Source organism: Odontesthes bonariensis, chromosome 10, assembly GCF_027942865.1.
Source record: "Odontesthes bonariensis isolate fOdoBon6 chromosome 10, fOdoBon6.hap1, whole genome shotgun sequence".
Lineage (NCBI taxonomy): Eukaryota > Metazoa > Chordata > Actinopteri > Atheriniformes > Atherinopsidae > Odontesthes > Odontesthes bonariensis.
Window position 1 is genome coordinate 3,686,354 of NC_134515.1, and position 24,743 is coordinate 3,711,096.

Below are 24,743 nucleotides of genomic sequence, written 5' to 3' on the forward strand. Positions count from 1 at the left end.
CGTTTCGCTGTCGCGGCCACACGGAGCCGGCGTTCCCACTACCCCAAAACGATAGTTTTTGAGAACGGGTTCCAGAGTGGGAAGATTTGAAAACGATACCGTTTCGTTTCCATTGTTACAGCTAAAACGTTTTTGCGTCAGTCAGTCACATGGCAAACGCAGTGACGTATACACATACGTCAGTGACCAGAACAAAAAGCAGCTTCCATTCAAAATCCGGAAGAAGAAGACAACACAACAAGGACAGACAGCGATCATCATGGACCCCACAACATTGATAGCAGCACTGCTGCAGACGATTGTTGAAGGAACAACTATCGCGCTGGTAGAAGTAGGGGCGTACACGCATGCGCATTGCTTCTTCTATTGTTCTGGTATAACCGGTGGGGGTGGCTTACAGCGCACCTAGAGGTGTTTCGTGTGTACTACATCGTTTTTCAGCAAGCGTCGCGTTGTCATGTGGACAGAGAAGCCCCCCTGTGTGGTCGAAATCGTTTTCGTACCCGTTTTAAAAAAAAACGTTTTCGTGTAGCCGTAGCCTTAGACTACAGAGGCTTAAAGAGATGCAGCACACCGGCTGCTGGATCAGGGAGATGCTTTCACCTATGAATGAATATCTGATCAAAGAGAAGACAGCAGAGCGCCTGCAGAACGGGGCGTGGTTTAACATTTGGCAGGGTTAAAGGTTAACTGCGACTGGTGCTTGCCAGGTTTGAGGATTTTCAAAAAGTACCGTGGTCCAGATCAGGTCTGGGAGAACAAACGTCAGAGAGAGCAGGTTCACAATCATGGTCCTCCCCTCGCCATCCTCACAAGGTGTAGAAAGAAGCTTAGCGGGACTCAAAACTCTGCCACATGTCTCAGCCTGTCACCATGTTGCTGCAAAGGGACAGAAGTCATGCAGCCCTCTATTCTTCAACAGTCTGTGTGAATGGTTTGCAAGGATCAGGGAGACGCCAGAGTGGGTGGAGACACAAGTCCTGGTCTCAGTGTGGACAAAGTTTGTTAAGTTTCAGGGCTTCGTGTGATGATGTCTTTTGGTCCCAAACCCGATCAATGCACACCAGCAGACAGAGGTGCTTCAATGACTGAACAATAAGGAATAAAAGAACAACAATATATACTCACTCCCAAAAAGGACATGACTTTTCCTTTATTATTTGGCTTAGGAATCTGCTGGATAGCCTGAATGCATTTTGGAAGGAGTTCTATAGCTTTGGTGATAAGAGATTTCCCAGAAAGGTCACCTGCTGCTGCACAAGCTGAAGCTCTGACACACTGGCTTTGTGTCCTCCAGCTGCAGGATGTTAGAGGAGTTTTAACAGTGTCGAGATCAACAACAGTGGATCACTGAGCATCAGGTGGAGATGGTCAAAGAATGGCCCAGTCCACCTCAACTGGTGGAGGCAGATGGCCGCCCTTCCTGAGTCTGGTTCTGCCACACGTTGGTGGTGTTGTCGCATCCCCTCAGGTGGCGTCTTATCAGACAGGTCATCTCTATCGTCTGGTCAAAGACTGGTGGAGCCGGCAGGCCACTCCCAGAATAGCATATTTCAACCCAGATATATCACACAGAATAAAAGACATGCAGCCGTTCAAGAGTTGAACAGCACGTAGGCTTTAAACATGAAAAACAAGCTGAATTCATCCATCAGCTGTACCTGCTGCGTTCTGCATCATCTTGGAGCATTTAACCTCCACATAGAGGCCTGATGTTGCTTTGGGGCTGCAGAACAACCACCACTGAAGTGAAAAAAATGACTGAAACAAATCATGTAGGTGCCCAGGTCCTGTGGCTGCAGAACCAGCCCAGATCATCAGCCCTCCACCACCGTGCTTGACAGCTGGTGTGAGGTGTTTGTGCTGATATGTTGTGTTTGGTTTCCTCCAAACGTGCTGCTGTGCATTATGAGCAAACATCTCCACTTTGGTCGGCTCTATCCAAAGGACATTGTTCCAGAAGTCTTGTGGTTTGTTCAGATGCAGCTTTGCAAACCTAAGCTGTGCTGCCATGTTCTTTTTAGAGAGAAGAGGCTTTCTCCTGCAGCCCTTCCACACAAGCCATACCTGTTCAGTCTGTTTCTAACTGTGCTGTCATGACCTTTAACCTTTAACATGCTAACTGAGGCCTGCAGAGTCTGAGATGCAGCTCTTGGGTTTCTGACCTTGGGGTGACCTTTGACCTTTAACGGTGTCGAGATCAACAACAGTGGATCACTGAGTATCAGAATCAGAATCAGAATCAGAATCAGAATCAGAATCAGCTTTATTGGCCAGGTTTGACTAAACAAACAAGGAATTTGACTCCGGAAACTTCACTCACAAAGTACAACACTCAACAATAACATGAAATGATAAAAATTAGAAATGCAGAACAGTAAGAGTTGAATTGATTATAAATATGAATAAATAGAAACTATGGGTGGGAATGCTATTCCTGGGTGTTCAACAGAGTGACTGCTTGGGGGAAGAAGCTGTCTTTGTGTCGTCTGGTTTTGGCAAGCAGTGCCCTGTATCGTCTGCCAGAGGGGAGGAGATTGAACAGTTTGTGACCAGGATGTGAGGGGTCTGCAGAGATTTTTACTGCCCTTTTCCTGGCCCTGGACCGGTACAGGTCCTGTATGGAAGGGAGGTCAGTTCCAATAATTCTCTCTGCAGCCCTAATTGTCCGTTGCAGTTTGGCCCTGTCACGTTTGGTGGCTGACCCAAACCAGGCAGTGATGGAGGTGCAGATGACAGACTGGATGATCGCCGAGTAGAAAGTGGTCAGCAGCTCCTTAGGCAGATTAAACTTCCTTAGTTGTCTCAGGAAGTATAACCTCTGCTGGGCCTTTTTCTGGATAGTGACAATGTGGGGAGACCATTTTAGGTCCTGTGAGATGGTTGATCCCAGGAACCTAAAGGAATCCACATTGGGCACTGTTTCGTTCTGAATGGTGAGTGGAGCGAGTTGGGGGGGGCTTCTCCTAAAGTCCATTTTCATCTCCACAGTCTTCTTGGGGTTAAGCTCCAGATGGTTCTGACTGCACCACTGGACCAGCTGCTCCACCTCCTGTCTGTAGTCAGACTCATCCCCATCCTGGATCAGACCAATGACAGTGGTGTCATCCGCAAACTTCAGGAGTTTTACAGGGCTCTTTGAGGTGCAGTCATTTGTGTAGAGGGAGAAGAGCAGTGGGGAGAGGACACACCCCTGTGGGGCGCCTGTACTGATAGACCGGGTCTTTGATGAGGTACTCCCCAGTCTGACATGCTGCTGCCTGTCTGACAGGAAGCTGATGATCCACTGACAGGTAGAGGCAGGCACTGATAACTGAGTGAGCTTCAGGTGGAGATGGTCAAAGAATGGTCCAGTCCACCTCAACTGGTGGAATCATACTCCTCATACTTGGAGGAGCGGAGTTAATTTGTGACTATTGGAAGTAATCAATCTGATCGAGTGGCTATGACTTGTGGAGTTCCTCTGGGGTCAGTTCTTGGACCCCTTCTGTTCACTCTATACATGCTGCCTCTGGGTCAAATTCTGAAGAACTCTAAAGTCAACTACCACAGCTATGCAGATGACACACAGATATATCTGGCACTGTCTCCAGATGACTGCAGTCCTATAGAGTCATTGGTCCTCATTTATCAAGCCGTCGTAGAAAGCATCGTAGATATGAGCGGAGAACTCGTCGTACGCAGAGGCTCAAGTGAGATTTACAGAACATGCGTACCACACCAATCCCATCGTAAGACCGAGCGGCTGTTGATAAATCCGGCGGGTGAAATCCATCGTAATGATCCTAACCACGCCTTCTACAAAAGGGCCGCACCTCTAGATTTGCGACATGGATAGACGAAAGGCGGCAAAGAAACGCTGTCAACACTGTTGACAGCTGGGACGGCTGTCACCAGCGTTGGCGATGTAAATCGCAGACCGGACGAGTTATGTATTTTCCCCTACTGTGATGGTCAATAAAACGTGATAAACTCCAGATTAAATTAAATCTAAAATTTAAGATGTTTTACTTTTTCTCCAATAAGATCAGGAAGAAGTGGTCCGATATGAAATTGGCCACAAAAAAGGTCGCAGCTCTCGGACGCAGCATGTCACAAACAGGGGGGGGGGGTTCCGATCCAGGTTTGGATTTGAGTGCCTTGGAGGAGAGGGTGGCTGGCCTGATCGGAGCTACGTCTTTTTTCCTTGAATAACAGAATGTGCAGGCTGGTGGTAGGGATCTCTGGGTACGGGGTCCTCTGGATGCACATCTGGAAATGGCACTCCATTGTTTTGGGCAATGTATGGAGAACCCCGCATGCAATAATAATATTGCATACCTTTTCGGGCGTATATAGAAGGGTTCCCCCGCAGCCGAGAGACAGATCCACCTGCCCTTTAGGAGCCCTGTACACCTCTCCACAGTGCGCAGTGTTAAAGCGCCTCTCCTGTTCGGTGTGAGGGTGCGCGGTTGAATAATGAGCCATCATTCTTCCAATTACGGAGTTGTACTTGTTTAATTGATTTAATTTGCGTTTATGTTTATATTTATGTTGAAGTCAAATAAAACATGGGCCTTCTTTGAAGTGATAAGTCTGTAATTTTAACCAAGGGATTTGTTGCGACTCATGAGGTACACACTAGTGACGCTGCTGTTTATGTATGCTATTGCAGTCACCGCAAGTCAAAATGGAAAAGTGCGTACACGCCCTCAGACCTGTCGTGGCGATTTCATCTTTCCTGCGCTCACGATGGATTTGATAAATGCCAACCTTTGCGCAGAAAAGAACGTACACACGACCTACGCACGTTTTTCGTCTTACGCAAGTTTGATAAATGAGGGCCATTGTGCGACTGCTTAGAGCAAGTCAAAAAGTGGATGAACCAAAATTTCCTTCAGTTAAATCAAGAAAAAACTGAGGTCATTGTGTTTGGCAACAAAGAGAAGAGGTTTGCTGTCAGTAAACATCTTGAGTCACTGTCTCTAGAAACTAAAGACCAAGTCCGGAACCTCGGCGTGCTGACAGACTCAGACCTGACCTTCAACAATCATATCAAATCAGTCACCAAATCAGCCTTTTATCAACTTAAGAACATATCCAGAATTAAGGGTTTCATGTCCCAAACAGATCAGGAGAAGCTGATTCATGCTTTCATCTCCAGCAGACTTGACTACTGTAACGGTCTTCTGACTGGACTCCCCCAAAAGAGTCTCAAACAGCTGCAGCTCATTCAGAACGCTGCAGCCCGAGTTTTAACCAGAACAAAGAGATCACATCACATCACCCGTTCTCAAGTCTTTACATTGGCTCCCGGTCAGATACAGAATAGATTTTAAAGTTCTGGAATGGTTTAGGTCCAGAACACATGAATGACATGCAAGCAGAGTATAAACCCAGCAGAGCTCTGAGATCTGCTGACTCAGGTCAGATAGTGGAGCCCAGAGTTCAAACTGGACCCGGTGAAGCAGCTTTTAGCTGTTATGCTGCACACAACTGGAACAAACTACCAGCAGAACTGAAATCAGCCCCAACTGTAAGCACTTTTAAATCCAGGTTAAAAACATTTCTCTTTCGGTGTGCTTATGGTTGACTTTATATCTTTCTTTTTCCCCTCTTCTTTGATTGCTTTTAACTGTGTTTTTAATTTTTTCTCTTTAAATTGCTGCTTTATTAGGGTGACCAAACGTCCGTATTTCCCGGGACATGTCCGTATTTCACGTCCTGTCCCGGGCGTCCCGGATTTCTTTTAGAAAGTGAGGAAATGTCCTGGTTTTTAAATGACCTTCTTTGGACCATTAAATTTACAGGCACTAGGGCCCTGCCCACGGCTGCGTGTGACGTAATCCCTGACCCGCGTCTGTGCAGGCAGAATGTAGACAGCGTGACTGTCAGTAGGCAAGCAACAATCATGCCGAAGCGCAAATGCACGTTTACCAACGATTTACACAAGAGTTTCCCCGCTTTCAGACCGGGTCGAGACAAATGGGAAGCCTTGTGCACAGTGTGCAAAGCAGGCACATATGTCTCGGTGTCCAATGGAAGTGCAAGAGATCTGAAAAGCCACCTGGACACCGAGAAGCACAAAACAGCTGTCCGAGGCGAGAGTAGTGCTAGCTCATTTATTTATTTATTTTTCCAATAGCCTACAGAACAGACATTATTTTGTTCATTACTGAGGCTAAGTGAGTTGGCCTATCATGTGTTATTTGGAGTTGAGAGTTATTGTTAAGTTTTGTTGTTAACTTTTACTGAAAAGCATTTTTAATAAACCAACTGTAAATCTTGTTATTGTAGGACTGGGTAGGCCTATGTTAAGTGAGCGCATGCCACAGACATAAATAATGATAATATTATAATAATAATATGTAATATAATATAATAATAATATTGTTAAAGCAGCAGCATCATCCTCCATATGCATGGGAACAGAGTCGTCCCCCCGTCCGCTCCAAGCTGTCCTGGTTTTCCCAAACGAAAATATGGTCACCCTAGTTTTATGCTGTTTTTTTTAAATGCCTTGTCTTTATGTAAAGCACATTGAGTTGCCTGTGGTATGAAATGCGCTATATAAATAAAGATGCCTTGCCTTGCCTTTAACATGCTAACTGAGGCCTGCAGAGTCTGAGATGTAGCTCTTGGGTTTCTGACCTTGGAGTGACCTTTAACCTTTAACATGCTAACTGAGGCCTGCAGAGTATGAGATGAAGCTCTTGGGTTTCTGACCTTGGGGTGACCTTTAACCTTTAACATGCTAACTGAGGCCTGCAGAGTCTGAGATGTAGCTCTTGGGTTTCTGACCTTGGGGTGACCTTGCTGGGACGTCCACTCCTGGGAAGGTTGACAGCTGGAACTGAACAGGCAGGAAGAAACTGATTGAATGCTTTCTAACTTCCTTTAAGTTAGATAACATTTAACCAGTTTCTTCCTGCCTGTCACGCTATGATCGTATCTGCTTGACCTGGGTTACCCTGACATAAAAAAAAAAGCCTTATGTAAGTTCTGCTCTGTATTAGAATTAAGAATAGACTGCAGGATATCTTTTTCCAGGGGGTTTGTTGGTTTCAGATTTCACTTTATTTCCGGTGCAGCCTGTGCCGATGATGGTGCAGCAAAAAGATGTCATTAAGTCAATGAGCATCAGGACAAGAACTGCAAACAACGGTCCAGTTGAATAGTCTAGTTATTAATATTATTATATTATAATATTATTATTATTAATCTGTATTTAATCAACACCCAGGATGAGAGCTGTTTGAATTCTCCAAATGCTGAGGAAAGGAGCTCCAGTGTCTCCTTTATTATCTCCTTTAGCAAAGGATACACCGGCCATTGTTTATGGGAGAAAGGAGATAATTCTGTCCCATAATTCCTTGCGGCCTCAGCTTTCAGAAAGACGATCAAATATTTATTTCCAGTCATTTTTTCATTCATGTCGACAAATTCAACTTCAGTACAGCAGTGCTTGGAGCTAAGAGTGAATGTCAGACTGTTGTTCACCATTTAAAATGTTTGGAAATGTGATAATTGGCATTAAAAGGACAGAAAATATTTTGGTTTGTTTTTCACAAAACTTTTTGGCAGTCATTTCTGCTTAATAAAAAAAGTGGGAATGTTCAGCTGTGACAAAGAGGAAGAAACAAATGTTTCCTCATTCCAGGACAAAACACCTGACAGTGGTGCCGGTAATCTGTGAAAAGATTAAACGATTGAAACATTTTGAGAAACTATATAAAGATCCATCCTCTCAGAGGTTTTGTACATCCTCTCTTCGTTTCAGAGGGTAGACTCGACTCACTGGACTGACTGCTGCAAAGGTAACACTTTACAGTTTCTATTCTTACAGATTTTTAACCACGTTTAATTTTTTATTGATGTAAATCTGAAACTAACAGAAATTGTATGAATCGAGTTTCTCAAAACCAGACTAACAACCAGATAAGGTGGTTGGCGTTTGAATCGTTCCAGCATGTATTCACTCAAAAGGGCCTCGGGGGTTTGTTCATGCTCTAAAGTTCAGTCTGTGTTCAATATGTCTGATGAAATCCCACAGAGAAAGTTAGAAGCATCAGAATATCTTTAACATTTTCTCACACAGTCCACACCGTTGAACAGGCTTCATTCCACAACTGGATTCTCCTCCCATGCGTGTGCAGTGGGACAAAGTCAGTGATTGTCTGTGTAACCGTGTAGATGTAACTTAATTTAATTTCTTTGTCTCTTCTCAGATGGCTTCAGGTTTTAACTTGGTTTTCTTCGGCTTCATCAGCAGCCTCTTGATTGTTCAGTGTGTGAGTATAATTAACTCTGTGTCACTTTCATGGCCATGTTAGCTTACCGAGGTAAAGACGGAAGCATTGATGTACATGTGCTCAGAAATGACTGACTTCATTGAAATTAAATGTGTATTCACAAAGTAATTTATTCAGATGAGTTTTATTTGTGCCACCAGTGAAAGGAATGCTACAGAACTGTAGCGTCCGCTCCATGATAGTATTAGCTTTGAATCACAGATCCTGCTCCAACAGATGACGTCAGCTTCATAACTGCAGCTTTTTTAGCCTAAATATGGGAGAGGAATATGATAGTTTTGAAAAGTACAAAGTCTTTACAGGTTTCAACCTGCTTTTGTGTTCACAGAGATCTGTCCAGAAAGAGGTTGAGCCAGGTTGGTAGTTATAATTTATTTACTGTTGAACAGCTGTTGGAGGATTTTGTGCAAATTAATGAAAAATAAAAGATTTTTATGACGGTTATGACAGTGAAAAGTGCAGCTTTAATCATGGGTCAAATTCCTGTATTTTGCACTTATTATCTTCTGTCTAATACAAAAACTGTGGCAGTTCCTCCTGGCAGTTCCTCTGGCTGTCCTCCTGGATGGACGCAGTTCGGCTCTCGCTGTTTCATTTTCATCGGCACAGGAAAGACTTGGATTGATGCAATGGTAAGTAACAGAGCAATATATTATTTCCTTCGAAACAAAGCAGAAAGCAAAATTTCTGCTAATTGTAAGTATTTCTCAAATGGTTTTAGAAAAAGTTTAACCTTTAAAAAGGGTCATCTATAGTCCTTTTTTCTGAGTTTTTCTTTGTGCTATTGAAAATGATATCAAGTATTTTCTTGGTATCTGTATCATCTTTGAAACCTTATTATTGTGACAAAACAACTACGGTCTTATTTGTAGCTGTGCATTTTCTGTCTGAACATTGGGCTTCATGCAAGAACATTTTCGTATTTTATTCTAAATTTCTCTAATTTTTCTCGTACGAAGGTCTCGTACCAGCATGCAACGTCAGATTCAACAAATGCTCTTAACTTCAGAAAAAGTGTATAAACGACCTGCGTGAATGATGAATCCCACCTGTGCGTATTAAGGCTGTGCTTCCTCTGTCCTGTACCAGGAAGTGTTGAGTCATGAAAACGGCATCAAGGTGCAAAAATAACAACTTTAGGGGCTCTGAGACTGAAGTTCTGCTTTCAGAGATCCAAAAAGGAAAATCTGTCATTTTCGAAATAAAGAAGAAATGGTTTGATAGGAAAATGGCTTAAAAAAGCTTTATGACTGCAACTAAAGCCGTGCAATCAGTTGTTGCCTCATCATGATGGCTCTTTGATGGGGCGGTCCATAAGGGGGGTCTTCTGGCACCACAGCTTCTGGTCTGCCTGGGCTGGTTCAGGTAGTAGGAGACCCTCGTTCATGGCAATATTGTGCAAATCTGGCATGCCTTCTCGGGGCTGTAGAGCAGTTTGCCCCCCGCTGTATTGAGACACACCCACGTGGCCTTCAGCTCAGTGTGCTTCACAACAGCACGGGTGCTTTGATGCGTATATGTGTGCAGTGTATTGCCCCGATTATGTTTGGCAGTCCAGCCACGGCATGAAAGTCCCTCTTAATTTGTACTTGTTGGACAGCGGTGTATGGGAATATGATGTACCATGGGTGATAAACTGATGAGAGCTTTGATGACCAAGGGGAGTGCACGACTCACAGAGGACTGGGACACCCCCGATCTGTCTCCAAACTCCCTCTGAAAGGTTCCAGTGGCCAAAAATCCAAGGGTGGTGAGGACCTGGACGTATGGAGGAATTGGGTTTGATCGGCGTGTTTCTCTCTGGAGTTCTAGCAAGCTGCATATTTGCAGCAGCACAGTCCTTGGCAATCTAAATCACGATGTCAGCCATTCGTCTGTCTCCACATGGGTATCTACACGTTCTCGAAACACACGCTCCCCTCCAAGAGCCTGGCGCGCTAATGCATCCAAAAGTAGTAAATCAGCGGCTGGTTACACTTCCCATGTAATGTACATATTTATTTATGTTTGCTTCAAAGTAATTAAATGTACAATCCATTAGTAAAGCAAACTTGATTGGAATAACAGCGGACTATTTTACAAAACTCCTACGACAGGTCTGGATCACTCGTTATTCTGTTTGTAACCTGAAAGAAAACGTAAAATACGAAAAGATTGGTGAATGCGCAAATTCTCTTAAATCACTCGTACGCACGTATTAAGAACAAATCTGTGCGTATGAACGGTTGTTGCATGAGGCCCAATGTGTTCATGTTGCAGTGGAGCTCTGAATGCTCAGCACATATTACACTCTTCATCTTTTAAATATGTCTACTCAAAGTTCACCACAAAAAATACACTTTTTGACTGAACTCTTCTCACTCTTGTCAGTGACGATGGCATCACGATCTTTAAACAGTCTGAGATAAATAATCTTGTTTTCACTGTTAGAGATTGTTAAAAAACACTAACGAATTAAACTAAATTGAACTAAAGAATAAGTGATGGAGTATTAAAAAACCTTTAACATAACAAGGTTTTTCTCATCATGATCACAAAGTGCTGCCTAAATTAGATTAACTAGCAAGTTATGTCCATGATGTTCCTCTAACTTGAAGGCACTTCTCCCTAAAATCTCTTTTTCCCCCACCCTGTTTTGATTGTTAGCATTTTTGCATATCTATTGGTGGGAATCTGGCTTCAGTCCACTCTGCTGATGAGAACATCTTCCTCAGTGAACTGGTTAAGAAAGTGACCGGCGCTCATCACCACGTCTGGGTTGGAGGTTTTGACATAGTTGCAGTAAGTTACACGGTGCAATTTATCAAATTAAGTTTTTACTGAATGTGTGAGACTATTTTACATGAATAAAATACAATTATTCATTTGTAATGTTTTGTTGACACATAACTCATCAATCACACACTTAATAAATGGTCTTTTATGAGGCAGCAGGTTGCAGCTTTGGTAAATCTGATTTATTATACTGCTGTGTATTTCTCCATACTACACAATGTATTTCCTCTTTCAGGACAAAAAGTGGCTGTGGACTGATGGATCAGACTTTAACTACAGGCGCTGGCATACTGGGCTGCCTGACAACCAGGGAGGAATTGAGCACTGTCTTGAGATCAATTATGGAGGTACAAACAGAGGTTCCACTACACTTTTATGGACAGCATATGGACACTGACAGTGTTCTCACTTTTTATGTCAACATCACATGAAGTCGCAGTGACAGCAGAATGTTTAAACATCAACACTTCATTTTAACTGATATGTGAACAAACTATTTACAGGAAATAACATGAAACTAACTCATTCAACCTGCTGTAGGCTACGATGAACCCAGAGCACCATCATGGTTGGCCTGGACTTAAAATGGGTGCTGGCTTGAGCATAGTCAAACAAAGGAGGCTGCAGCAGAAGCAGGTGTCATTAGGCTTTGTGTTTTTGCCTCAGAAAGACAACTTTACATGTATTCATTTTGCTCCAAAGGCTGATCTCAGTTACCTGCTCTGTATAAAAAACACGTATTTGAGGGATTGGATCTGAATGAGTCCTAAATCCATCTCAACTGTGTTCACACCTGTTTTTAGAACTGTGAACCTGTGATTGGATCATGACGATCACATGTTCGCACCGAGTCTGAGCAGGCCCACAGATGAGCTGCAGGCCAGCAGTCCGTAGCTCTGCAGTGTGCTGTAGCATCCGGATAGCAAGTTATATGAAGTACAGTTTCAAGCTCATAGATGATGAGCACATGAGCCTGTAGAACAGCTAATTAATAACACACTCTCACCCCAAACTGGACAGGAGGTCTACTGCATGTGGTTTAGAGACGTGTTGCTATGAACTACTTAAGTTTCTGGTGCTTGTTCTCATGTTTAAATCTGTTAAAATGACAGACGTCTTTCCCGTTTTTCCATTTTTCAATGATGGAAAATATTTGCCTAACAAGACACTTGGCACAAATATAAGTATTTGTTTTAAGATGTTTGATTTTTATTGAGATATTTGGAGACATCCCAGCCCGCTTTGTGCTGTAGGGTCACAGTGTCGTGTTTAAGAAGCATTTGAAAATGTTCACAGACAGAGATATTCAACACACTCTTATGCACTGGAACAGGAACAAGCTTGTGTAAAAACCTAAATTAATGCATGTTTCTCCATGTTTGTTTTTTCTAAAAAATCTCCAAACAGCAACCTACTGGAACGATGCACCATGTCACCATGGAAGATATTTCATTTGTGGAAAGAATCTGTGATGCATCCGGCCATGTCAGCAACAAGGATAATCTCAGGCCTCATCACTCTTTTCTGTTCTAATCAAACACTTCCAGATTAACACAGAGCAACAGAGCTCTTATGATTATGATTTCTGATTTTTTTCATCATATATTAACTCTGCATTTATTAATTCGACTGTAGATTTTATCTGCACGTTCAATAAAAATCCTCCAAACGCTGTTCTGAATCACTCTGTTCTGTGGTTTCTTGTGTCCTTTCTATGGTTTTATGTTTTTGGTGCAGCTGGCTGAAGGCTTCTGTGTGAAGATGTGGGCCTACATTAGGGGCTTCTTCTCTGCTCACAGCGTGCACGTTTACATGAAACATGAGGGAAACAAACTATTGTGTTAGTCCAACCAAAGTTGAACAGAATCAAGCTTCTCAGATCTGGACTAACACTCCCAGATGATGCAGTTGTGGATGGAACCACTCTGTCAGGCTTGGACTAAAGAGGAGACTCAGATGCAGAGAGTTGGCGGAAGGGCAGACTTTATTAAAAGGGAACTGCGGTATTTTCAACATTAAGCCTCTTTTCTGAGTCGTCTGCAATGTTTCAGAACCCCCCTCACCACTTTTTTGATGTTTACTGCTGTCTCCGGTATTTGCCTAATTTTGATTCTTCTCAACCTGCTTCAGAATGGCAAGTCATGTGCATGTCTAGAAAGGTCCGTAAAAGCACAATAAACGTTCGTTTTCAAAAGCATCAACTCACCGGAGTGGTTACTGGTGTGCACTGGTAATCCAGATCAAATTTCGTTGCGAAAAGTTGCTTCTGTCGTGTTTTATTTGACATTTTGTAAATCCCATTGAGTTCTATGGAAGACTGGATGTTCGTTGATATTACTCCGCCATCAAGTGGTGTGGAGTATAGCAAGTCAGATTCAACTGCTGAGCAGAAGTTTATCCACGGCTGTGAGGTGGCTAAGAAAATAGTGCGAGCATGAACGAGCTGCCAATTTTTCCAATTTTCTGAGGCCCCCCTAGCGCCCCCTGGCGGCCCCCACTTTGAAAACCACTGGTCTAACCAACTGATTGGTTTCATAGATAAGTACAGCTGAGTATCATCTGCAAAGCATTGAAAATGTAGAGAGGGTTCAGGCTGTGTTGGAGAATAAAGGAGCTCAGTGCAGATATTCACTTTAAAGCTGCTTAGAACTGAACAAACTCTGTTTCTGTCTCAGATTCTATGTTTATGTTCATGTTTACACGGTTCAGCTATCTACAGGTATCAACAAGGGTTGGCTTAAGACTCCTGCAGTGTGCTGATACTTAAGTATTGTTTAATCTAGTTTAAAGTGGAACTCTATGGTAAGGAGGAGGCACCTGTCACCTGTTTGCATGGATGCATGTTTCCCTCCCAGTAATGCTGCATTCAACAACAGAACTCCAAGTTTCACATCTCTGACCAGAAACATGTTCATGAACACGGAGCATGAAAGCTGATTTTATGAAGCCTAAACATGTTGCTTTTCAAGCAGTTAAACCACTTTATCTCTTTGAGATCAGATCAATCTGTTTGCACCTCAGTCTGGCTTCAGTGTTTAACAAGTCAGAAAATAATATAATACCACGAGACTGCAAGCTGTAAATGAAAGGAAAGTTTATTCATGTAGCTCAAAGAAAACTGACGCAGAATAACAGAACAAAAGAAAAAGACGAGTTGATCACAAAGGATATTGAATCAGTGTTACAATTAGAGTCATATTAAAGAAAATCAATACTATCTAATCACATGTGTATTAACACTGTGGTCCAAACGTCACCGGCCTCGTCTCCCAACAGCTACAAAGTGAACTTTATTCTAAATGGTGTATTTGGATTTTTTCAGGATTCGATTGGTTGATTATTGATTCAATATATATTGAATTTAAAGCATGAATTTGATGATGTCATCTTCTTTTCGGTGATGTCCTCAAATGGCAGGAGCTGCAAAAGACCAGGTAAAAACTGAATTTCAGTCAGAAGAAATCAGCACCAAAATGTGGCAGAAAAACCTTTTGTTAACACAGTGTGAATGTGGTTTGGTGGGAATAATCATGTCTTCTGCAGCTTTTTAGGAAACATGCGGAGGAATTAAATAAAAAGATATACAATGAGATAAATAACTGACAGAAATGGACTAGAATACGAAACATAAGAAAGGAACTATTAAACCAACGCAGAAAAACACAGACCATGACAACCTGACATCACACTTCATGGTGTTCACTGAGTTGAGTCACATGATGAATATCTCCATCACAACTGAGCCAGTAAAATTGACCAATCACGTTTAGTTTTGTCCCTAAGTCATTGCTGTCCCGGTTCAAACCCTCCATGTGGGACGCTGTGGTCACTAAACACGTCTTTTCTGTGCAGAAAAAGTGAACTACGCCCACTCTTGCTGCTCCATGTGCAGCATTCTCATTGAAAACTGGCGTAAGCATCCAGGTGTTGGGTTAGAAGTAATGCTGATCAGAGCCAGAGCCCATAAATACCCCCGAACACTGCAGAGTCACTTGATGCGGGACTGAATTCTGATCATTTTCCTGTAATACTCAACAACACCAGATGTTAGTGGGCTTCACATTTCATCAAATCTTTCCATGACAGCTTAGCAACCATAACTAGGTTTGCAGTTCAGTCAGATTTCTTATATCCATTTGCTCAGACATGAACTGTAAATGTTAGCATGTCAAGCTGTGTAGCTCACAAAGTTATGCGGTGGAACTACAAAAGTCAAGCTAGAGCTCATATTCAGCTGTGATTGTTGCAGCTGATCCTCAGCTGTGTTGGTGTCTGAGCCTTTGGTTCAGGTTGTGGAGCAGTTAGCATCGCTCTCATTCTTTTTGTAGCTTCTCCAACTTCTACCCCAGCAGCATCTCATGTCACAGCCCCACACACATTATAAAGCAGCTTCAGTACATTGCTGCCACCTGGTGGTATAAGCATTACCACCAGTGTAAACTTAGCAGCTTGTTTAATCACACTGTGCAGATCAACATGTGTTTGTGTGGAAGTTCAGCCATTAACGGATCCCAGAAATCAGCAGAGCTCTCTGTGTTGTCAGCAGCTTTTATATCTTTACAGCAGAGTCACTTCCAAACACCAACGTGAGTCGGGGTCAATCTGAAATACCAGCTTCCAGAGAAAGTTGATTCTCATGATTGGAAACTGTTTTTGACCAATAAAGGTTAACTTGAATAGTCTTTCGTTTCTGGTTAATATAGAAAATAAATGTGACCTCATGGCTCTGTTTAACACTACCTGGTTTCAGTAAATAGTCCATAAAAGGCCTGTCGGAGCTATTTGTTATTTTGTAATATTTGGCTCACTTATTATTTAGTTACCTTTTGGGGGTTTAGTTTTGGGGAATACACCTTTTTTGGTTGTTTATGATATTTAGTATTTTTTGAGTTAATTTGGGTATTTAACTATGCTTTTATTTTGAAGGCACTGGTTAGCTGGGGCTCACTGGGAGAGTTTTATTAGATGGGCAGGCAGTCACAGGTGAGCAGGCACCTGGGAGGGCTAATGGTTTTTGACCAGGGCAAGAGAGGCGGCAAAGGCAAAGTTCTTTGTTCGTTTGCTTGGTTTGAAGAATAAACCTAAAGAAACAATTTTTTTTTGCCTGGACAATGGACTCATTTATCCTGTGTAAATTCACTCCCTAGCTGTCTCAGTGGCTGTTTGATTTCATTTAGTTTATTATTGTTTTGATTTTTTGATTATTGACACTGAGGACGAGTAGTCCATAAAAGGCCTTTAAAGTACTTACATATGCATATGTAGGTCACCTCCAGGTACTTGTATGTGCCAGCACAGGGGTCTCCAAACATTGAGTTGCTTGCTTTGACGGAACAGCTGCTTTTCCCATTGCAGCTGTGGATGAAACAGGAGCTTTAAAATGGACTGAGGGAACATGGGTGCCATTAGATGGAGGATTGGAGTAAAGTAACATTCTGTACCTGGCAGCAACTTCACTCGCAGGCCTTGAGCAGAGGATATTTTGGACCTGATCGGTAGGACGCCCAAAAATGCACGTGTTTCTGTCACTGCGTCCATAATCGGCCCCGAGGACAGATATAACCTGCCCCTCACCTGACGAACAGAGAAGTTAGATACCAGGCTGGTGAAAGCAAGGAAAACACAAACATGTATATTTATGGCATCAATCCAATGCAAATACAAGAATCTCACCACACTGAAGGTTTGCCAGAGAAAATTCACATGCTACACTTCGGACTGTTGGAGCAACAGAAATCACATGAGAAACAGAAATCATCTCTGTTCAGCTGTTATGAGTTCACTTTGATGCCACAGACCTGCAGGGAAGCAGCCGTAGGTGGTGTCCAGGTACTTGTAGATGCCATGGCAGGGATCAGAGGTACGAACGACGTGTGCATTGATTTCACACACTTTCTTACCGTCACATCTGCAGGAGCAAAAGGAAGGAAAAGAGCTTGTTTCCAGGTTTGAATAGAGGGATTCAAGGTAAACACAAGAAACTTGTGCTAAAGAAAAAATAAATAAATAAAAAGAACCAGACTCAGTGAATAATTCCCTATACTCCCTATAATATAGATCAGTGAGCAGTGCTGACCAACATGTCATTGGGGTCATCAGGTGGGAACCTCCTTTCATCAGTGTTTAGTCTAGTTGGGCCCACGACACCTCCAGGAGGCTAGAGAGTGATCACTGGCGTTCCAGAGTCACTCCCCTAATGCCAGCCATCACTGCTCCTCACACCACAACCACCATCTTTTTTTTCTGGGCTTTTTATGCCTTTAATGATAGGACAGTTGGAGAGAGACAGGAATGCAAGGGGCAGAGAGAGGGGGGAGACATGCAAAGGGCCGCTTGGTGCGGGACTCGAACCGGGGCCAGCTGCAGCGAGGACTATAACCTCTGTACATGGGGCGGCTGCTTAACCCACTACGCCACCGACCGCCCCAACAACCATCTTTTACAGCCACAAGCTACCCCAGCCTCTCACCAATTGCACACCAGTCACAGCGGGGAGGCAAACCCTGGTTCGGGTAGGGGGTAATGAAAATATAGAGGGTGCCAGAGGTGGAGGCAGGACAAGACACACCAGCAGATTCAGCCGACAAACTCACCTAAACAGTCCTATAATCACTAAAAATGCCAGCAAAATCAAATCCATACAACTCACTCAAAGCCAACTCACCCAAAATGGCCGTCTGGTTTCAAAAGGATCACATGGGCCAAATCCTCCACTTAAATATCTTGAACTTCTTCTTTGCTTTTTCAAAAGTCTGTTTACCCTAAGAGCTGCCCCTGCTGGGCCCCCAGCTGCTATTGCTTCTTCTAATCCAAATCCACTGACTGGATTTTACTGCTTCATCTGACACTTCCTTCACTATTTTCCTCACACTCTGTCCACTTACACCCAGCTCCCTCAACAATGAGACAAATGACTTTGCAACAAATCCTCTACATCCTACTTCCACTGGACAGATTCCAACTTTCCATCCTCGCTGCTCTGCTTCTGCCCCCAACTCTACATACCTAAGCTTTTTCCTTTCATATGCTTCTGCTACTAATTCCTCCCAAGGAACAGTCAGCTCTATGAAATGCTAATGGGGAGATCGTACACCCTGCCATAATGCCTATTTCTAGCCTCTGCCAGCCTGTTGTGAAACCTGCTGTACTTAGGCACAGTCTAATATCCTGAAAATATGCTCTTACTAAGTTAACAACTACTACAGGCACTCTAAAATACTCAAATGCTTTCCAAATAAGGCTATGTGGCACTGAAACAAATGCATTTGCTAGATCCAGAAATATAACTTGCAAGTCTTTTTTCTCAATCTTGAATCTGATGCCAAATCATGCTAGTGTGCTCTAAACACCCTGCGAAACCTGGTATTCCTGCATTCTGCACAGTAGTATCTATCAAGCTATTCTTTTCTAAATAACTGGCTAATCTCTGTGCAACTAAACTAAAAAAAATCTTCCCCTCTTCATTTAGGAGAGAGATCATCCGGAACTGACTCAGGTCCGAGGACTCTTTCTCCTTTGGAATAAGAACGCCTCCTGCCCTACGTCATGCTCTAGGAATAACCTGTTTCTCCCAAACTATTCTTTATTGCCTCCACAAAAACTTTAGGATATCAGGTGCACTTTTATAAACCCGGTAGGGGACTCCATTTGACCCTGGGGCCGCCGAAGCCTTTGCACGCCTGACTACCTCCTCAACCTCCTTCCACCTAGGTGGTCTAACATCCATCTTATGAGCTATCTCTCCTAATGGTGGCATGTCAGGTAGAAGGCCTGCTACTCTACGCTGTTCAAGATCTGAATATGTATTTCTTAGATACTCTTCCACCTCTGACTTTGTTGCCTTAAGCTGCCCTCCCTTTTCCTGGCTAAACAATCCTTTTACAAACTTGAACGGATCCCTGTAAAATGCCGTCCTTACATATTCTTTCTTCTGTCTCTTTTTCCTAAGATTTTCCGCCCTTCTGAGTATTGCTAGCCTGCCTCTCAATTCTTCCTGCAAAACATTAATTCCCTCTCTCTCTTCTTCTGTAGCTCTTTTCCACTGCTTTCTTAAATTTCTTCTTTCCTTAACCAATTTCTCCATCTCTTTTTGCCGTCTAGACTTAACTAAATGTACTCTTTCAACCCTCTTTTTATCTTGCACCCCAAATCTCTCTACACCATAGGAATAAATTATATCTCCCATCTTCTCTAGCCTATCGCTTGGATTTCCTCCTAACCTACCCAATATTATTGACAAATCTTTACTGCCTCCCATTCTTTGTTACTATTTGCCCTAGGCCACTTAACTCTAGCTTTCTGCTCCATATTTCTCTCTTTAACCGGCCTGTTCACCTCAGTATCAGCTGCATCCGTTCTTAGAACCTCCTCCTCCCCCTCCGTAGCTGTGTTATTGATATCCTTCGGGTTGGGGTTTTCTACCTGCCGCTGGACTTCATCCGACTTACTCGATTGACTTCTTAAAAAGTACTGATCGATTCGGCCACACTGCCCTTCCTTTACCACACATCTCTTTCTTCCCTGATGCATTTTAAGGCCTCTAACTGACGTTTCTTTCTGCCAGCCACAAGGACAAACCTGGAGCTTACTTTCCTCTAGCCTATCACTTTTATTTACGCTCTCTTTCCTCTGAGAACTATTCTGGTCAGTTCTAGCCCTAGAGAATAGGTCCGTGCCCCTATCCTTCACTGAGTCGTGTATCCACCTCATAGTCATGTTCGTTCCAGGGAAGTGAATTGATTACAGATTGATCTCTGGTGGGCCTGTTACTGTTTAATTTCAATATCATTAGGAATGTTGTCCCACCAAAATGAGCGGTTGCTCATTTTGTCTCAGACTTTTTCATCCCACCACATGTCATCCATCACTTGGCTGCTTCAGCTGTTTATTTATCGCTTTAACTTTGATTCATTTCCAACTCTGTTAGCTCCTTTTAGTCAAGTTAAACCTCTGCTGCTTGTCAAATTCAAACATTTTCAATGAGTGTGCGACTCATCTGGTGGATTGATTCTGCGTCGTCATGGCAACTGTACCTTTTTTTCAGGACATCCACAGTGCCTTTCTGAGAGCACTTTGTGTTGGTGAGCTGCTCTGAAGGTCTGCCCTCACTGCAGGTCTCTGTGTCCAAACGTCCATACAGAGCTGACTGCACGATGATCACGCCATCCTCTGTTTCACAGAAAACACAGGAAGAACATTTAATAATCCCAATCATCTTTATTTGATCCCAATAAAACTTCATTTTTCCATCACATAAAAAAGAAAATGAATTAAATAAATTAAAATAATTCAAATCTCTTGCAGTGAAAAGATATGTCAAGTAGATAATGGTGTAAGGCCCCTTAAAGAACGTATAGAAATAATAACTGTCTCTGTTTCATTTATGTTTTATCAAGAAATCCAACATCTAAGCTTCCTGGTTTTACATCAGCCTCAGTTTCTTTCAGACAGAAAGAGGCAGCTCCTGGTCCATGTGAGTTCAGCTGAGTTCTCTGCACAGACGCTGTCTTTAAGCTGCTTTAATGCTGATTCTGTGGTTATAAAATCAGGATTTTATTAGAGCAGGGCGACAGTCTGGAAATGCTTTAAGTGAGCTGACACGTAGTCTTAATGGGCTGATTTTAGTCCCAGTTTTGAGAAAAGAAACAGAAAAATATGTGAATCAGAGCAGCTTTACTGGGAATTCAGCTGTATTAATAAACACTTTACTGTTTTTTAACTGAAAGATGCAGAAATATTAAACATTTTGGCCTGTATAAAGCACCAAGCACCATCAGTCTATTTATATATCTATGATTCATGTATTTTGTGTTTTGCATTTTCCTATGTTTCGGGGTTTCTTATGTTCTGATGGACAACCAGGAGGTCATCCGGGAGGTCGGCCAGAGGAGCTCCTGATGATCCAAAACCACAGTAAAAACACTAGAAAAACAAGGCCTGAGACATGGACATGAAACAGTGATCCGACAGGGAATAACTGAAACCAAGGAGTTAATATACTGAGGGAGTAAATACTACAAAATAAAACAGGAAGTGAACTAACGAAGGAGTAAGAATCTATCTATCAGTCTATCTAAGATAAGATGAGAAGTAAGAATAGAATCGACTTGTTCACTTCGACTTGTTTTCCAGCAAACTTTTGAGTGTGCTGGAGCTGCTCAGTCGTACCGCAGCTCATGCGCTGGACATTGTGACTGTCATCGCAGGTGATCACTCTCTCTGTGGTTATGGCGGTCCCAGCGAAGGGAAACGGCTCTTCGGCTCCGGCAAAACCTGGAATGAAAAGCAAAATGTTTGGTGAATAGTTACTCCATAAAGGAGAATATATGTTGGTTATGGTGCTGAAGCAGATCTCTCACCTACACTTTCTTTTCAGGTTGATATAAATAAATACATGTAGAAGTTTTTATTTAATTAAATGGTGGAGGGAGCTGCATCAACAAAGACTGCTGACAAGATAACAGTTTAAAAGGTCAGATCTCCACTTTCTGGGTTAAGAGTCACCTCCCTCAGCATTTCATTGTAAACTATACTACTCTGAATAATATGGCATGCATTAAAATCACTTATAGAGTCAAAACAAAGCTTGATTAAGTGTAAAAAGTTTGGATTCCCTCCTGTGCCTGACAATGGTTTGGTTTTACAGTACAGAATGAAATGTGTATTGACCTGAACACGTCAGCAAAGATGATGCTGCCAGCACTGAAAAGAGAAAAGAAACCTCAGTGTTAGTTGATTCACTTGTCCTGTTACTTCTGTTTAAAGCTGCTTTAGCATTGGGCTTTTCCATGTCGAGTCAGACAAATTAATTCCACTTCCCCATGAATGATGATGATCATGGTGATCACACCATCAGGCTGCAGTGAAACAGTAAAGTCTGAGGGCAGAGACGAAGGAATGCAGGAACGGCTCAGATCACAGAGTCAAAACCTGGAGACATTTCAGTAGCATGAACTACAGCTTTCATAAGGAGGGTGAGAGGGAAACAGGTGGATGGATGATCAGAACATCCAGGATTTTTATGCACAAGGGTCAGTTTCACTGTGCTCAGAGTTTGTACTGAAACATGAATGTGCATCATGTTTGCACCTTCACCATCAAACATCATGTAAAATCTTCATATCTTTAAAAATCATAAGGCTCGGTATGATTACTGGATTTCATTGTAGACTGTATCTTTGAAGGATTGAGATGACATTTGCTGTGAGTTGGCGCTCTATAGATAAAATCAAATTGAATTATATAATCACAAGTGAAAAGAAGAGACAGAGGTCCCATCACTATCCCCACCTCGGTTCTTTCTCTTTAACTTCACAGGCAAAACCTGAAGAAACAGAAAATACTTTCATGCTCACAGGTTAAAAATGATCATTTGGCTCATGGCAGATTCAGGTTGTTTTTGTCTCTTTTAACACTCTGGGGTCTAAGAACCTGTTGGCTGGATCTTTGACACTTCTCCAAAAACACATCTGTAACTTTGTGAGTTTTTGTCATTCAAACATATAAGTGACACCATTAAAAACCTTGAAACTTATACTTTTCAAATATATATATATTAAAATAAATTATATAGCTGGCCCTTTTTAAAGAGAGTGAAAAGAAATCTTTGGATTTTCTGTACTCTCTGACTGCAGCAGCCTCCTAGGCCACACCTATCGCTATTCACATGTAAAGTACCAGGTGATTGAGTGGCTATTCACAGGTGAGAACACGCCCCATTCAGCCAGCATAAACAGACAATTATCACATGGAGAGTGACAGGGGGGTGGGGGCAATCAGGGGTGTTACACACCCATCTAATTAGTATTCAACTAACAGAGACACTGCCTTGAGTTACAATGACTTTTTTACAGTTTGTGTGGAAACAACAAAACATTTCTGACTGCACTTTTTACTTTTATGCAGCCAACACTTTTCTTTACAAGGTTCAACCTTCAAAAGTCTTGGCTGGATATATTTATAGTGTGTTTTCTTGCACTGTTTGAAGACCTCTAAAACTTGTTATTTGTACAGTTGTGTTTCCCCTCAATTTAAATAAAACTTGTTTGTATTACATTCACTTTACTCTTATATTATCTTTTGTTAGGCTTTTCAGAATACAACCATATGTGTCACTTTTGCATAGATGTTTACAGTTAGTTTAAATACTTGAAAATGTCAAGGTGTTGCAAACTGTCTCTGAAAGGCCTCAGACTCCAGAGGGTTAAAGCTGTGAAATAATTAAATATGCCTCATAAACACAAGTATAAGCATTTCATCCCCGACTAAACTTTTATTCATTCATTCATTCATTCATTCATTCATTCATTCATTCATTCATTCATTCATTCACACAATGTATCAACAGACCTTTCACATAGAAGAATCCTCTGTGTAAATGAATAAGTTTCTGAATACCTTTTAGCTTTCATGGCTGAGATTTTTTTCAATGATGTGACGTTAAAACTTTTTTCCATCGCAGAAAAAAAGAAAAATGAATCAAGTGATTTAAAATAAGTCAAATCTCTTAAAGTGTAAACACATGTCAGGTAGATGATGGTGTAAGACCCATTAAAGAACGTATAGAAATAATAATTTCCTCTGTCTCCTTCTATGTTTTATCAATAAATCAAACATCTACAGTCAGCTGTGTACTTACGCAGTGAGATGCTCAGTCTGGTGCAGAACATGGTGTCAGGAGATGTGGTCGGAGGTGCTGAAATGAAGGGGATGAAAAAGACTCCGGCTATTTATTCTGCTGGGGTTAGAGCCATCTTACGACACACGAATACAAAGTATGGGGAAATAATCTTTTACTGACATGTTGCATAGATTAAATCAGAAAACAAAAATGCTGTAACTGGTCCAAGAAAACCAAAATGCCATGAAGTGAACATCAGTTACACAACAAAAACATCACCTGAACAAATGTGCAAAAAAAGGAAGATATTTCTGCATGTTTCGAAAGAGGGACAATTGATCAACAGCACTTTTTTAATTGGACATTTTTAACAACTGCAGCTGTTATTTAGAATAAATTAATTTAATAAAGCGAACATATTCCATGGTTCAGTTTCCTCTCTTATACGTCTCCACAAGTTCCCAAAGAATGACCAGGAACTACAAAACGATATGTTGAAAAAGGTTCATGAGGGAAGGCGGTTGGACGGTGGCGTTACTCTGAACTGTCGTGTTCAGAGAACAGAGTCTGAGACCCATCTGACCCAATCTGTTAAAGGTCAGGCAAAAAAAATACAGGGTTTAGGTTAGTTATGGTTACAGGCTGGTATCATATCACCTGACTCTAGAATACTTTGGTATCCAGAAGAGTTCATGGTGGACTCAATGGGCCTCATGCAAGAACATTTTCGTATTTTTATTCTAAATTTCTCTCACTTTTTTCGTACGAAAGTCTCGTACGAACACGCCACGTCAGATTCAACAAACGCTCTTAACTTCGGAAAAAGTGAGTAAACGACCTGCGTAAATGATGAATGCCACCCGTGCGTATTTAAGTGCATGTGCACGAGGATAGTAAATTTGCATACTCCACGCCCAAAATGATACCATATAAGGCTGTGCTTCCTCTCTCCTGTGCCAGGAAGTCATGAAAACGGCATCAAGGCACAAAAAGAACAACTTTAGGGGCTCTGAGACTGAAGTTCTGCTTTCAGAGATCCAAAAGGGAAAATCTGTCCT

The 24,743-nt window shown here is 42.2% G+C and overlaps 2 protein-coding genes across 3 annotated transcripts; one reads left to right on the plus strand and one right to left on the minus strand.

Annotated features, from left to right (window-relative positions):
• Positions 1 to 7,717: 7,717 nt before the first annotated feature.
• On the plus strand, positions 7,718 to 12,716 carry LOC142390162 (galactose-specific lectin nattectin-like). Its single transcript, XM_075475535.1, has 7 exons — positions 7,718 to 7,796; positions 8,208 to 8,270; positions 8,620 to 8,647; positions 8,823 to 8,923; positions 10,938 to 11,072; positions 11,302 to 11,413; positions 12,474 to 12,716. Exons 2-7 carry the CDS (start codon positions 8,208 to 8,210, stop codon positions 12,536 to 12,538), a joined length of 504 nt encoding a protein of 167 aa, XP_075331650.1. The 5' UTR covers positions 7,718 to 7,796; the 3' UTR covers positions 12,539 to 12,716.
• Positions 12,717 to 14,192: 1,476 nt separating this feature from the next.
• Positions 14,193 to 23,805, minus strand: LOC142390495 (L-rhamnose-binding lectin SML-like). 2 transcript variants are annotated; one of them, XM_075475963.1, is made up of 9 exons: positions 23,704 to 23,805; positions 21,735 to 21,767; positions 21,234 to 21,338; positions 20,099 to 20,234; positions 16,865 to 16,974; positions 16,740 to 16,784; positions 16,508 to 16,640; positions 16,318 to 16,421; positions 14,193 to 14,486 (listed from the first exon to the last, which is right to left on the minus strand). In XM_075475963.1, the coding sequence occupies exons 1-9, from the start codon at positions 23,732 to 23,734 to the stop codon at positions 14,473 to 14,475; spliced, it is 711 nt and encodes a 236-aa protein (XP_075332078.1). In that variant the 5' UTR covers positions 23,735 to 23,805; the 3' UTR covers positions 14,193 to 14,472. The 2 variants fall into 2 exon arrangements, with proteins under 2 accessions (XP_075332078.1, XP_075332079.1); XM_075475964.1 differs by lacking the exon at positions 21,735 to 21,767 and having other exon boundaries at positions 23,704 to 23,796.
• Between the last annotated feature and the right edge of the window lie 938 nt (positions 23,806 to 24,743).